This window comes from Octopus sinensis, linkage group LG4 (genome assembly GCF_006345805.1).
Source record: "Octopus sinensis linkage group LG4, ASM634580v1, whole genome shotgun sequence".
NCBI lineage: Eukaryota > Metazoa > Mollusca > Cephalopoda > Octopoda > Octopodidae > Octopus > Octopus sinensis.
Window position 1 is genome coordinate 109,612,258 of NC_043000.1, and position 15,164 is coordinate 109,627,421.

At 35.4% G+C, this 15,164-nt stretch overlaps 2 protein-coding genes across 2 annotated transcripts in view; one reads left to right on the forward strand and one right to left on the reverse strand.

Annotated features, from left to right (window-relative positions):
- LOC115210387 (60S ribosomal protein L11) lies at positions 1 to 14,536 on the reverse strand. The gene is made up of 6 exons (XM_029778964.2): positions 14,449 to 14,536; positions 11,763 to 11,919; positions 10,884 to 10,990; positions 9,281 to 9,428; positions 649 to 743; positions 1 to 61 (listed from the first exon to the last, which is right to left on the reverse strand). The coding sequence occupies exons 1-6, from the start codon at positions 14,452 to 14,454 to the stop codon at positions 32 to 34; spliced, it is 543 nt and encodes a 180-aa protein (XP_029634824.1). The 5' UTR covers positions 14,455 to 14,536; the 3' UTR covers positions 1 to 31.
- LOC115210386 (dynein regulatory complex protein 1) overlaps positions 14,534 to 15,164 on the forward strand; it is a 27,463-nt gene continuing 26,832 nt past the window's right edge. The window contains exons 1-2 of the mRNA XM_029778962.2: positions 14,534 to 14,557; positions 14,660 to 14,848. Of these exons, the coding sequence (XP_029634822.1) occupies positions 14,700 to 14,848 (149 nt within the window). The 5' untranslated portion in view covers positions 14,534 to 14,557; positions 14,660 to 14,699. The remainder of the gene's footprint in view (positions 14,558 to 14,659; positions 14,849 to 15,164) is intronic.

Here is a 15,164-nt window from a genome sequence, read left to right on the forward strand (position 1 = left end):
TTTGAATATTTATTTTGTTTATTTCATGTAATTATTTGCCAGGGAGGAGGATACCATCAAACTGGAAGAAGAAAAAAGAAGAATTATATTGAATTTAAAGCCATGTTTAAAATATTTGGAATAAAATATTTTAATCGCCAAACTTAATGCTACAAATCTTAAGAGAGAATATAATTAGCAACAATGAGTTTATGATGTTAGGCATATTTAATTAACTACCAAACTTTGTAATCTTTTACTATGGTTAGAAATCATTAGCTATCAAGCACACCAATTACAAAATTACCTAACTATATAAAAAATATTTTATTAAATGCTGATTACCTATGCTCACACACTTTCTGAAATATTAGAAATTGTTAAAAATCTTTCTACCTCTCATTTTCCCACTGGTAATTAATTTTCGCCAATCTTATTTAAATTCATAAACAGTAAAAATTTATCCAATCTTTTTATCTTTAATAAAATCTTTTAACAGTTTTGTTCCCAAGCATGTTTCAGCAATTAGAATGGTTGCTTAAAAGGTTTTTCTCCACAGTTGGAGACCCGTGTTAACTTAGAAGGTCTTTCCTACAATTGAAATACAAAAACCTAACGATTATTCCTCGGTTTCTTATAGAAACCAACAGAAACCAATAATTAATTCACCTTTTGTTGGAACCACTTCAAAGCTTCTTCTTTTGTGACTTTATGTTTGACTCCGATCTTGTTCTTCTTTCGTCGGCGGAGACTCACGTTGTAACCTGAAATATTCAGACAATCAGAAAGAGTTTAGTCGAAAGATCATTGTAAAGTATGAAGCATGGTAAACACCGGGAGATGGGGAAGAAAGATCTACCATTTAATTACGGGGGCCTATTGCCTCCAAATTATATCAACAAGTGACCATGCTTTCACCCACATTCATCTACCATTCACTGCATTTCCCTCCCAACATCTGCCACTCACCTCTCACACTCCGAAACTTACCCATACCACTTCATCACCCTCCTCATTCTCACCCAATTGGAGTAACCATATTACCACCCCAACAAGACACCCGTATCTGCCTCTCCTCTCATCACCTGGTATAAAACCACTTCCTTTAATAATAGGCTGAGCCGGGGAGAGTCTGGTCTTGCAAGTTACTTGTGTCAGTGCCATGTAAAAAGCACTCAATACACTGTAAAATGGTTGGCGTCAGGAAGAGCATCCACATATAGAAACCATCCAGCTCCAATCATCCCATGCCAGCATGGAAAACAGATGTTAAACGGTGACGATGGGCATCATCTAGAGCAATCAATAGTTCTACAATATGTGATACTTGGAGGAAAACAAGTGAAAAGCAATAACACAGGCAAGCAAGCCTTCAATCGACAAACTATCCCCTAACCATGGGAGCAATGAGCTCTGCTTCGTTTCTATTGCTCAACATTTACACTCCCACCCCACTGCATACATTCAATACCTTTTAAACAAAACTACAGACACATGACATTCTATCTCAACCTAGAATTCCCATTTGACAAAAACTTTAGATATTTGTTATCCACCACCACAACTAGACTTTCAAATAGGATTACAACATTTAAACTCTCAAACGTGTTTGTGGTGACCTGTCCAGCACCATCATCATATGCTCAACAACTTCAAAATCTTGCCAATATCCTCGGTGAAAATGTCAACCAGTATAAAATTTGCTCAGCAAAGAAAATATACAAAGTAGTGTAACCAATAGTAACTGGATGCATTTAATGCACTATGGTTGCTGTTGCACTGCTAATACAGAACCTGTGCATTTAGCACACTGCTTGTTCCAATATTTATTCTTGTCAAGTTCTACAGAGAATATTGTTCTATATACACTAATCCCTTGCCATATCACAGTTCACCCATTGCAGTTTACAATTTAAGCTTACATCGATTCCTCCGTGGTGTTGTTCTGCATTTATAATAAAATAAATATACACAGATTATAAAGATAATAAAGGAAATATACGGTACTGTTTCTACTTTATGGATTTTCACCTATAGCAGCAGCTTTTGGAACGTAACACCCACGATAGACGAGGGATTGCTGTATAGGTGAATACAACAGACCAAACATGAGAACTCGTGTACAGCTTCAAATTAAAACCACTTTCAACTAGATTTTTTTCTCTTAAGCACTAGATCTAACTTCCTCTACTGAAGAAGCATAGAAAAAGTTGCAATAAAAACATCAGATGCATACAAAGAAGGAAATAAATTTAGATGTCAGCTAACAATAAGTATAAAAGTAGATCGACGAGGCCAGACAGCAACTAAATTTTATTAGCCAGGCTGACCAAAACACCTAACAAACAACAGCACCAATTGGTTAAATTTTGTCAGAAAATTGTTCCATATTCCACGTAACTGAAGCCAACATGAAGTTGGAGCAGCGATGCTCAATATGGAAGTTGATTTAGCAATGGCAAGTCAGAGTATATAAATGGTTATACTTATATATACTCAGTGTTACATTGCTTTGACTAAATGTAAACCAAATGATGGTTTTTGAAATACTAACAAGATTTGTATTTGAATTTTATCAATTTAAAACATTATTTGGTCTTTCAACTGTTGAATACTGAAGATATATGTGAACATTACTGGACAGAAATCCTAGACCAGACACAGGAATAAGACCACTCGTAAGCATGCTTCAATCTCTGGTCCAATAGACGACACTGTCTCCTCTCTCTACATTTCTCACCTCTTCTACTATAATGGCCCCTGCTCCTCATAGCTCATGCTACATCTATCCCTTTTGCCTCTCTTCCTCTCATCACTCTAGTTATATCCAAATCCCCAACCCCACATTAATTCCTATACCCAATCCTTCCTTTCTATCAGTCTTCGAGAATTCACTTCCTGTAGATGATATTTCACTTCTATCAAGGAAGGGACAAGCTTTCAGAATCTAACCCAGTTCAATCTGTTTTGATTTTTCAAGGGTTTACAACATTCAGTTGTATTTACCACTAATTCATACAACTGAAATCATTATATGGCAGTGTTGACCTCCAATGTCACCTTTGCCATGCTTTCTAAGGCTGGATGCTCTTTCTGATGCCAAACACTTTACCGAGTGCCTAATTTTTTTTCTCTGTGCTACTGGAACTAGTGTGGTTGCCAAATAATTTGCAAAACAAGTCCCCTTGACTAAATGGTGAAGGAATATTTAAGAGACGAGCCATGGTCTTATGCAGTGTTCAAAGGCTAAAAAGCATGATAGAGGGACAAACCCAGAGGTTTTGCTCTACAGGAGATACCTGGCCATCCCACATTGTATAGGAGGGAGAGGTGTCAGCTGGAAAGAAGACACGTATGGTGTGGTGATGAGATGCCAGACAATCTCATGATACAAAACTTAGTCAAGAAGTACAAACAAGATACAAAAGAAAATGCTTTTGTAGGACAATGTCCCTTTGAATTGAGTAACTGAAGCCAACATTGAGTTGGGGCAGGTTGCAATTAAGGAATTTATTATAGCAATGTTATGTCAAAGTAGAAGACATGGACAGCCAAATACTCCGTCTAACATTGCATTTTAGCAGCAAAACACTGCATCACTGCTCTCACAAAACAAATATTTCAAAATTCAAAAATAATCACAATTTTCGGATCTTTTCACTTTGACCGGCAGATTTTTAAAATAATTTCTTTGTAACTAAACACTTTTAAACTTTGTATACTGGTAGTGTGTTACATAAAACATCTTTTTCTCTCGGCTTTCTTGAGAAAATTCTGTAGTTTGTAAGCTATTTGTTGTTTAATTTCTTGCATTTCGGTAATTTCAACCAATCAATGATGTCTATTGAGGTGAATTCAATTTCTCCGGATCTTTGTCAACAACAATTATTTGCGGTGTCATAGGAATTTGTCACTGTTATTTATGAGAAAAGATAATTTAATTATTTCTATTTTCTTAAAAATATATATATTAAACCTTAGCTTATCCAGTTACCTTGCAGTTGAATATTAATTGTAATTATTCAATACTTCTTGTAATCGGTAATAAACCAGTATATTCATTGGATTTTATTATCCCTTAATGAGTTTTTAACTTTTTTTTATTTACCAGTAAAAGATGTGAGAAATTTTGATTAATTTGTTTTGTGAATCCTTATATGTGTTTTTGTGTGTTTATGTATGTGAGTTTATATTTCATTTAGCTGTTGGCATATTCTTCAATTCCTAGTTTTCTTCTAAGACAAATTCCAGTATTTTCTTGTTCTGCCTTTATAGCACACCTGTCTTACATGCATTAAGTTCAACTGATAGATAACCTAGTAATTTGCACAATTTTGCTGAATTTACCTATATTTACCTGTAATTAGATTCACTTTGAAGCAAAAATTATGATATATATAAGTTTAAGAACTTTTTGTTAAATTACGTTCCAAAAGATCACATATGTTGATCGAGTTATTTTATGAAACCAATCTAAATTAACAACTACTTTAGAATAATCCTATCCAATTATGACATCACTATTATAATAAAAATAGACAGGGTTGGTTAACGGTGACAAAGTGGTTAGGGTAAATGTTTCATACTGGAAGTAACTGAAGCCAACATGAAGTTGGAGCAGTGTTGCTCAATATGGAAGTTGATTTAGCAATGGCAAGTCAGAGTATAAATGGTTAATTCTTATATATACTCAGTGTTACATTGCTTTGACCTACTGGAAATGGAAATACTATATTAGGGAGTTACATATACTTTCACAACACACACAAGATATAGCAACAGACAGCAAGAGAGGAAAATGCTTGGAGCACATTTGGTTGAAAGAAACAAGCAACAACAGTGGATAAATAATACACCATGAAATATGCCTGTTTAACCCTTTCATTACTATATTTTTGACCAAAATACACCCCTAATGAGTTTCAATTAAATTCTAAAATAATTTAGACTAGTTTCATTAAATAACTGTAACTCTTTTACTTATCAACATATTAATGTGATATTTGGAACATAATTAAAGAAGGGGTTCTTAATCAATTCTATTGCATAACTTTTGTCTCAAAGTGACTTTAATTATAGGTAAATCCAGGTAAACTGAGCAAAAGGTAAAAATATTAAAATTTTGTTTAAACATCACCATAGAAAATGAATCATCAGCTAATATTCAAATGGGTATGCAACAAAATTTGACATAGAAGAATTGTGCACATCACTAGATCATCAGTTGAATTTAATGCACAACTGAACAGGTGTACCATAAAGGTGAAATAAACTGAAATACTGGAATACACCTAAATCCACTGCAAGTTTGACCGAACTAAAGAAATCAATCAAAAAATAATATACAGCCCTGGTTATGGTATGGAAGTGATAAATTCCAGACAACATCGTACCCTAGGCCATGCTGACTAACATTTTCCCTGTATAAAAACTAAATCCACAGTAGTACCCATTATTTGCTTCACAAATTTTCCAAACTTTGATCCCCCATTTTGTGTTTGTTTACATTCTGCCTAAGTTTGTTTCCGCAGTGATCGCTTCAAACAAGCATACTGAAAAAAATAAAAGTCTAATGGTTTCGCTTCCTAAGAAAGACTATAGATAAACTCTATCTCCTCCGAAAAATTGCTAATAAAAACATTTTTAAAGTTTTTACTTCATTCCGACGTAAAATCGTCTTTGCTGTCGCTATCACTGCTTTGTTTCTTCAGAATCACAGCTTTCGGTTTCGGATACAGAAATATCCTATTCATTAATGTACCTCATTCATTTTTTCTCAATATCTCCCTATTTTCCGTTGGAAAAGCTTTAAATTCGGAATCAATGCTCGATAACATGAAACTCCTATCCATTTTCAAAGTTGAAGAAAAATCGATGCCGAAAAAATCTCCCAAAATTCACTGAGTTCAGATATCACATCAAGCAATGTCGGATACTATAACCCAACTATTTACAAAGTGAACTTGTGTATTTTCACAAATGTGCTAACGAGATTTGTGCTTAAATTCACATTTAAATAACGATGGATACTCTTGGCCAGCTATGGCCGGGTTATGAACCAAAAAACTTTTCGACCGGCTACGGCCGGGTTAGTATCGAATTGTTTTGCCTTTATAGCACACCTGTCTTGCATGCATTAAGTTCAACTGATAGATAACCTAGTAATTTGCACAATTTTGCTGAATTTACCTATATTTACCTGTACTTAGATTCACTTTGAAGCAAAAATTATGATATAAGTTTAAGAACTTTTTGTTAAATTACGTTCCAAAAGATCACATATGTTGATCGAGTTATTTTATGAAACCGATCTAAATTAACGACTACTTTAGAATAAACCTATCCAATTATGACATCACTATTATAATAAAAATAGACAGGGTTGGTTAACGGTGACAAAGTGGTTAGGGTAAATGTTTCATACTGGAAGTAACTGAAGCCAACATGAAGTTGGAGCAGTGTTGCTCAATATGGAAGTTGATTTAGCAATGGCAAGTCAGAGTATAAATGGTTAATACTTATATATACTCAGTGTTACATTGCTTTGACTAAATGTAAACCAAATGATGGTTTTTAAAATACTAACAAGATTTGTATTTGAATTTTATCAATTTAAAACATTATTTGGTCTTTCAACTGTTGATTACTGAATATATATGTGAACATTACTGGACAGAAATCCTAGACCAGACACAGGAATATGACCACTCGTAAGCATGCTTCAATCTCTGGTCCAATAGACGACACTGTCTCCTCTCTCTGCATTTCTCACCCCTTCAACTATAATGGCACCTGCTCCTCATAGCTCATGCTACATCTATCCCTTTTGCCTCTCTTCCTCTCATCACTCTAGTTATATCCAAATCCCCAACCCCACATTAATTCCTATACCCAATCCTTCCTTTCTATCAGTCTTCGAGAATTCACTTCCTGTAGATGATATTTCACTTCTATCAAGGAAGGGACAAGCTTTCAGAATCCAACCCAGTTCAATCTGTTTTGATTTTTCAAGGGTTTACAACATTTAGTTGTATTTATCACTAATTCATACAACTGAAATCATTATAGGGCAGTGTTGACCTCCAATGTCACCTTTGCCATGCTTTCTAAGGCTGGATGCTCTTTCTGATGCCAAACACTTTACCGAGTGCCTAATTTTTTTTTTCTCTGTGCGACAGGAACTAGTGTGGTTGCCAAATAATTTGCAAAACAAGTCCCCTTGACTAAATGGTGAAGGAATATTTAAGTGACGAGCCATGGTCTTATGCAGTGTTCAAAGGCTAAAAAGCATGATAGAGGGACAAACCCAGAGGTTTTGCTCTACAGGAGATACCTGGCCATCCCACATTGTATAGGTGGGAGAGGTGTCAGCTGGAAAGAAGACACGTATGGTGTGGTGATGAGATGCCAGACAATCTCATGATACAAAACTTAGTCAAGAAGTACAAACAAAATACAAAAAAAAATGCTTCTGTAGGACAATGTCCCTTTGAATTGAGTAACTGAAGCCAACACTGAGTTGGGGCAGGTTGCAATTAAGGAATTTATTATAGCAATGTTATGTCAAAGTAGAAGACATGGACAGCCAAATACTCCGTCTAACATTGCATTTTAGCAGCAAAACACTGCATCACTGCTCTCACAAAACAAATATTTCAAATTTCAAAAATAATCACAATTTTAGGATCTTTTCACTTTGACCAGCAGATTTTTTAAATAATTTCTTTCTAACTGAAAATGCTTGGAGCACATTTGGTTGAAAGAAACAAGCAACAGTGGATAAATAATACATCATGAAATATGCCTGTTTAACAATAGGAAGCCCCAGTCACACCTTTGAATTTGAAGGACTTTTTTTTTTTAAGCAGTGGAGACAAATGAAAAATGTAACATGTCTAACCATGTGTTAGTATACAATATATATGACTGACAACAGCAACTAATATAAGGAAAATAAAAGTTAACAACTTTGTATATCAGAAAGAGAATGTAGTAAAAATTCATTTTAAATATTTCTTTAGAGACCAGATCCAAGCAATCTTCCAGCAATTGCTTTGAATGGTTCCAGAACATAACTTCAGAAATCGTCACAGAACCAAAAAAAAAAAAGCACAAGAATTTATGATCTCAAATATAACCAAAGGAAATTCTGCATTTTTTACTAAAAACATTATTAGTAAGCTGTCCAGAATTACAAATGACTAAGGTAGGAATGAACTTGTACAAAAGAGCAGAGCACACTTTTTGAAACTGTGACAAGATACTAACTGGAATATACACAAGAAAAAGGCATCATCATTTAACATCCATTCTCCCTACTGACATGGGTTGGATGGTTTAACAGGGTCTGGTGAGCTACAGGGCCATTGTGCTTCATGTCAGCTTTGGCATGGTTTCTACAGCTGGATGCTCCTCCCAACACCAACCACTTTACAGTGTGTACTATACTAATTCAACTCTTTTCTTACCCTATCGGCTGAAATATGCCCTCTTTAATTCAATTTATACATTCACATTACACTTCCTACATTATGCCAGGTAAACCCACAAAATAGAGTGTCCTCATAACTGTTGTGGTTATAATTTTTATCTGGGAAGACAATAGTACATGTCAGCATGGCCCCAGAGTACAATGTGGTCAGAAAATGATCACTTCTATATATCATAACTTAAGGCTATATAATGTTTTCTGATCTATTTGTTTTTTCAGTTCTATCAAACTTGACTGGACTTAGTTGTGGCAACATACACAAATGCTAGGGTGATGACAATACAAGAGATGCTAATGGATAAGAAAAAAAAATTTTGAAGAGAGGTGGAGTGGAAAGGAAATTTGCTAGTGACTGCATACAGAGTCAAGACAAAATTTTCCACTTGTATTTAGTGCTGTGGATGATGTACATAAATTCTAACATGTTACAAGGGTCATTACAAATCTGCTGAATCAGATGACAAGCTATTATTTGGTTAGTGATGCTAACCAAGTGTCCATCTAATTACATACTGTTATGACAAACTGCTCCAGCTGATCCGAGAAAAGCTTGCTCGTGAAATTAACATGCAAGTGGCTGAGAACTCCACAGACAAGTGTACCTTAACCATAGTTCTCAGGGAGGTTCAGCATTACACTGAATGTGACAAGGTTGGCTCTTTGAAATACAAAGTACAACTTGTAGAAGTCATACCCCAATTTTTAAGTTAAGATCAAGTATAAAATGGTGGGACTTATCCAAAGAAGAATGATGAAAAATTTAATAATGTTGGGATTGGTTTTCCAATGACTTTATAAAGAACTACTTACCAGGTCGGCCAAGAACAATGTAGAAATCCATGCCGTAGATACCAATGTTGGGATCATACTTAATTCCTAAATCAATGTGTTCCTGAATACCAAACCCAAAATTACCAGTCTCAGAGAAATTGGACTTTCTCAATTCATATTCTCTAACCTGTAAAAGAGTAGAACCAATAACACAACATTAATCCTGCAATACAAGACAAATCAGTAGCAGACAAAGGGAAAGCTTCCTGGCCCACAACAATATTCACAGCCACTCTTGCACGGATTCAAGTTTTCTATACTCATCTGCATATTTACAGCCACTCTTGCAACCTCTTCCTACTGGCCCGTAAAAATGGTGTAGAGTATACACCATATAAAATATGAAGAATTTTATAACACCCCACCTGTACCCTGATCAAAAACGACTTAACTTGGTTCCTGTGTCTCATGCACCCACAAAGAACTGAGGGTACTCAGTTCCCATGCACCTAAGGTTAATTCCAGTCTTACAACACAATTGAACAATAAATCTGTTCACCAAGGTCAAAGGCTACAAGTACAAAACTTTGAAACCAACAAAATATAAGACACGTTGACCAACCAAGATCCATTTTGCCAATGACTTTAGCATCTTCTCTATAAAAATATTTGCAGAAGCCCCACCTCATCTCCCAACTTCTTCAAGGTATAACAGCTACATAAGATTTTGTGTCTTGATTAAACAGAACATAATACCAATAAGTGAACATAATACCAGACATAGCAAACTGTTGCCCATAGGACATTCTCAAAGGATCACCTAACTTGATAGTTTGTCTGAATGCTAAATTGTTGACAACCTTTCATAACTCAGTGGCCCCTTTCACTGATTTGTCAATTATATATGCCCTTCTCCACAGGTTTTGCAATAATATCCCATCCAGCAAAAGCTCCTTTTTTTCGATATCCACATAGACTGGTGCCTCCTAGGTTTGAATCCCATTTTGGCTTACTAATAACACCATGTCCCATTTATACTCCTGATGTTAATGCAACCAATTTACAAAGAGTTTTGAACATAGTAGAAATATCTGTAATTCAAAGAACTGAAGGTTTGTCTCATAGAAAAACACCTGTGAGATGAGGCAAAGTACTTGAGTAAAAGCATTAGCACTTTCACCTCACCTCCGATTTAGATACTCAATTAGATCCTGGAATAGTTTTGATGTAGGCTTTTCTGAATATGAGCAAAACTACTTAATTGCATTCTAGTCATAAACTAATTAACATGGCTATTGAAAATATGGACATGCAACTTATGATTGGACAAGCAATTAAGAGGACATCGTACATATACCATATTTTCAGCCATACATTGAAATTTTCCGGGATAAAATTTAGTAAAAAAAAAAGTGAACTTATACACCCAGACGAGTGGAGGAGCAAAAATTCCTTGTAAAATGCAGGATTTGCAAAGATAGAGCCTTGTTTCAATGTCTATACTCTATGCCAACTTGTATGCTGGACAATATGGTGTTTTTTTTTAGCCTTAATTGCTTCCGGGTCAGAGACCCAGGAAAATCACTGCCTCTTGTGCAATTATAACCTTTCTCAAAACCATGAAAAGGTGCTGCTAACTTACCTTAAGACCTCTCTCCAAAATCTCCTCGGCTTTAGCACCACGGACAGTGCAGTGGACAGCAATTTTTTCATTTCTCCTTATACCAAAGGATCTAACGGTGTACCTGGCTGGTAAGAAATAATAAACAAACTTTCAAAGAAAAATTGTAGCCATTTTAGGTACAAATACAAAAAGAAGATAAGTCATGTTGAGTGAAAAAAATACAAGAGGGAGGAGGCCAGATAGCGAATACTTTCATTTATTTAGTTAGACCATGACTAAATAGACACTGTTGTGGCTACATGGTTAAGAAGCTTGCTTGCCAACCATGCAGCTCCAGGTTCAGTCCCACTGTGACACTTTGGGCAAGTGTCAACTATAGCCCTGAGCCAATGATAGATGACCAAGACTTTTGGCAATATGCAGTGCTTTAGTAGAAGACCGATCAAAACAAGTGAACTCGTCTTTGTGGCAGACACTGGTGTCACACAACTGACACCCATTACACTCTTGGAACAGTTGGCATTATAAAGGGCAGCCAACTGTAGAAACCATGCCCAATTAGACTGGAGTCTGGTGCAGCTCCTCTTTGCCGGCCCTGGTCAAACCCATGCCAGCATAAACGAACATTAGGCGATGATGATGATATATTCATGAATGTTTGTGCTTCCTTATCTTGATGTCATGTGCTTTCTGTTAACGGATGTCATTCACTTCCAATATTCTACAAGGATATGTCTGGTCATGGAGAAACATTACCTCACTTCAAGACAGGTGAAGGTTAGCAACAGGAAGGGCACCCAGTCATAGAAAAATCTGTTTCATCCAACACATGCAAGCAGCGATGATGGTGAGAGCTAACACTAGTGACATCACCCCGTTGATACAATTTCTACTTACCTTTAGAAAATACAGGTTGCTGGCCTGTCAGCTGTTCCAATACCTTGGCAGCACGAGTGAGCCTATCACCAGATTCTCCAACACAAATATTCAAGCATAATTTCTGGATGCGGAGCTGTCGCATTTGATTGTTAGCCCGTTTGTCATCCTTGTCGACCTAAATGGGGGAATCATAGAGAAAAAATAAAAGGAACCGTTTGTTACATCACTCGTAGTTTTCATCTTTAGCAACATTTTATATTGGCGACACTGAGGGTGGGCGGAGGCATATATCGACTACAATTTCGGATACTTATTTGTTCCAGAGTAGGAAACTTTTAAGTGCCATATTGACAACTTGAATTTTCATCAAAATAAAAATCAAACACGAAATAATTATGTAAATGTTGCACTATTTTAAACTAGATTTCAGCTGAAAAATTTGGAGTGTGACTTATATGCTAGTGTTCAAATAATTCAATACCAACATTTCGATTAAAAAGAAGATAACGCTAAAAAAATGGCTCGTTGGAACAACTTTTATCAATTGGGTCTTGCTCTACTAAACTGGTCTGGTATAAAATGAATACACTTGTCTCACTCTCTCCTCTGAAATGCGCGATGAAGAGGTCACGCGAAAAAGAAATTTTTTTAATTTACAATAATCCGATTAAATGTATTTATAAATTTGAGTGAACTTTCTTAACAATTTTACCAAGTTTGAGCTTCTCCAGTTTTGACGAAATTTTTCCTATATTAATTTTTTTATCCCACGTTTCAAAACAATGTGGGGATGGTTTATATTTGAATCAAATTGTCATATTTATATTTTTTCTTATTTAAACAAAATTATATTTTGTGAATTAACGAGCCTAAGCTACTTATAATACATTTGTACATCCAAATTTAATTTATAAGAAAGTATTCCGAATAAAGCACTGTGTATGTGAATGGACATTTAACCCTAAACCATTAAGGGGAAAATACTTAAAATACAAAACAAATACAAAAAAAAAAGAAAGAAAAGAAAATATCGACAACACAGACATTTCAATCTTCGTTTAGGTCAATGCCAGCCCCGCCGACTGGCTCCTGTGCTTGTAGCATGCAAAAAGCACCATCCAAACGTGGTCGATGCCAGTACCACCTGACACGAACCCACTTCTCTCTCTCGGAGTGGTTGGCGTTAGGAAGGGCATCCAACTGTAAAAACCTTACTATATCAGATTGGAACTTGGCGCGGCTTACTGTCTTGTGCACCAGTCAAAGCGTCCAACCCATGCCAGCATGGAAAACCGCATATTCGTTTGAAATGAAAATCTAATGATGTAGAGTTAATTACCTAATACTTGTTTAGATAAGTCTTCAAACATTGGAAAAGGGTCAGCAATGTTGAGGTGTAAATGGGGGGGGGGTGTAAGTTAGCCCCCTCGGAAGGATTTGAACTTAAAACCTAAGAGCCGGAAGAAATGTTAAACATTTAGATATATATTTTTTAATCTTGACTGGTGCACTTGAAATTGCAAATCGCAGAGGACTTTAAACTGATTTTAATAAAATTATTTCAAATGTTTTAACACCTTAGCTTTAACAGTAAACTGGTTCGACCATAAATCTATTGGCATAACTACACAAGTGGGACCCCGCCACACTTCAACTCCGAATAACACTTTCCCACAGAATCGTAATCTACACTAATTGTGAGAAATTTCATTTAAAAATATTCTTTTTTCGGAAAGTTATTAGGAAACAAAAGCTGGCCGGAGCGGGGCACATTTCTCTAATTATAACCAAACATTACTGCTAGATTAGATCTAGATATTAACCTAACATTATTGGTAGGGTAAATGAAATCTACCTAATATTCGTAGACGATCCTGATACCAATTAACAACAGGATAGGAAAATATACAATTCCACACGAGGTAGCAACAAAATCGAGAAGAAAAAAATGAAAATTATGAAAAGTACAACACGTGTTGGAGAAATGAAATGGTGATAGAAAAATGGAAATCTTTCAGGAATAATAAAATAAGACTATCTTAAAGATCCACCAAGTTATTTTGCTGGGATTTAATTAAAACAATTTAATTAAAATGATTTCGATTCCAATCATTTTGTTAATACCATAAATTTGCTCTTTTACCGCGAATTCTCAAATTATTTCATAATATAAGGGAAGAGGCTTGAAGCAAATCTTAATTAAGAATTAAATTGTGTAATTTATAATATCATCGTTATATTAAACTGTTGTATATTATTTGTGTTTCAGTGAAATTAAGAAAAAGACTGAAAAATCTGAGGCTACCACGACTATGACGACGAGCTCAAGGAAATTATTAAATTTCTTTTGAATCTTGGAATTTGGTAAAAGTTCTCGTGAGTGCGTTGAGTAAAGTAATTTCATAATCTAAAATAAATCACCCCATATTAAAAAGAAATCCAATTCCTTAAATAATAAAAGGTTTAAAGAGGAAAAACCTGGGAGGAACGTGACAAACACGTATTTCGCAAGTCATGAGGAGAGACGAGCCAAAAAAATTATTTGTTTATTTATAAAGAAAGAGTTGAAATAGGTTATAAAATCTACGTGAAAGTAAAACATGTTTTTGTAGTTTTATTTTAAAATAAATAAAATCGAGAACGAATACGTTTTAATGGAAGGATTAAAAAGATTTAACACAGAAAAATGCAAAACGCAACTCACCGTCATTTTGTTTAAACCGGAAAGGAATGTGATGTGAATTGTGGGTAATATATATATATTTCTAACTAACTTTCGTATATAAAAAGTTATTTTTGTTTATCAACGTGTAGTAGGTATTTTATAATTATTCAAATTAATTAATAAGTATTTCTAAAAAATAATTTAGCTTGATTTATTTTGACCTAATTGTTTTGTCAGTTTCGAACTTCAGCTGTTGCCATGCCAACCGAGGAAGCATAAACCGAGGGAAAATGGATTCCACACCAGGTGGATCCGGCCTGTATGGGATGGACAAGCATAGTAGCGAAATGCCTCCTGTGATTGAACCCGATGTCAATTCAGATGACCCTGAAGAAAGAATACTTGCCAGAAGATTAAGAATTGAACGAACAATAGAACGGTATGGACAGAAATGCGTCTGGGATCACAGACGACGATACGGCAATGTAGCTCTTTCTATCGATTTAGTGCGCCAATATTTATGCGAATAATTATTAAATGCTGTGTTTTAAATGGAACACACAAAATGCACTCACACACACACACACGTATATCACGTAATCGGCCACTGGATGTTGTTATACATCGCCGATCACAATGCACTTTGCATCGTCTTAGCTTCCGAATGATATGAAGAAAGCTTCATATGAAAGCTCGTCCGTCGTAGGGTTACCCATTCCCAGTGGACTCAAGCAACGTGAAAGGAAGTGTTTTGC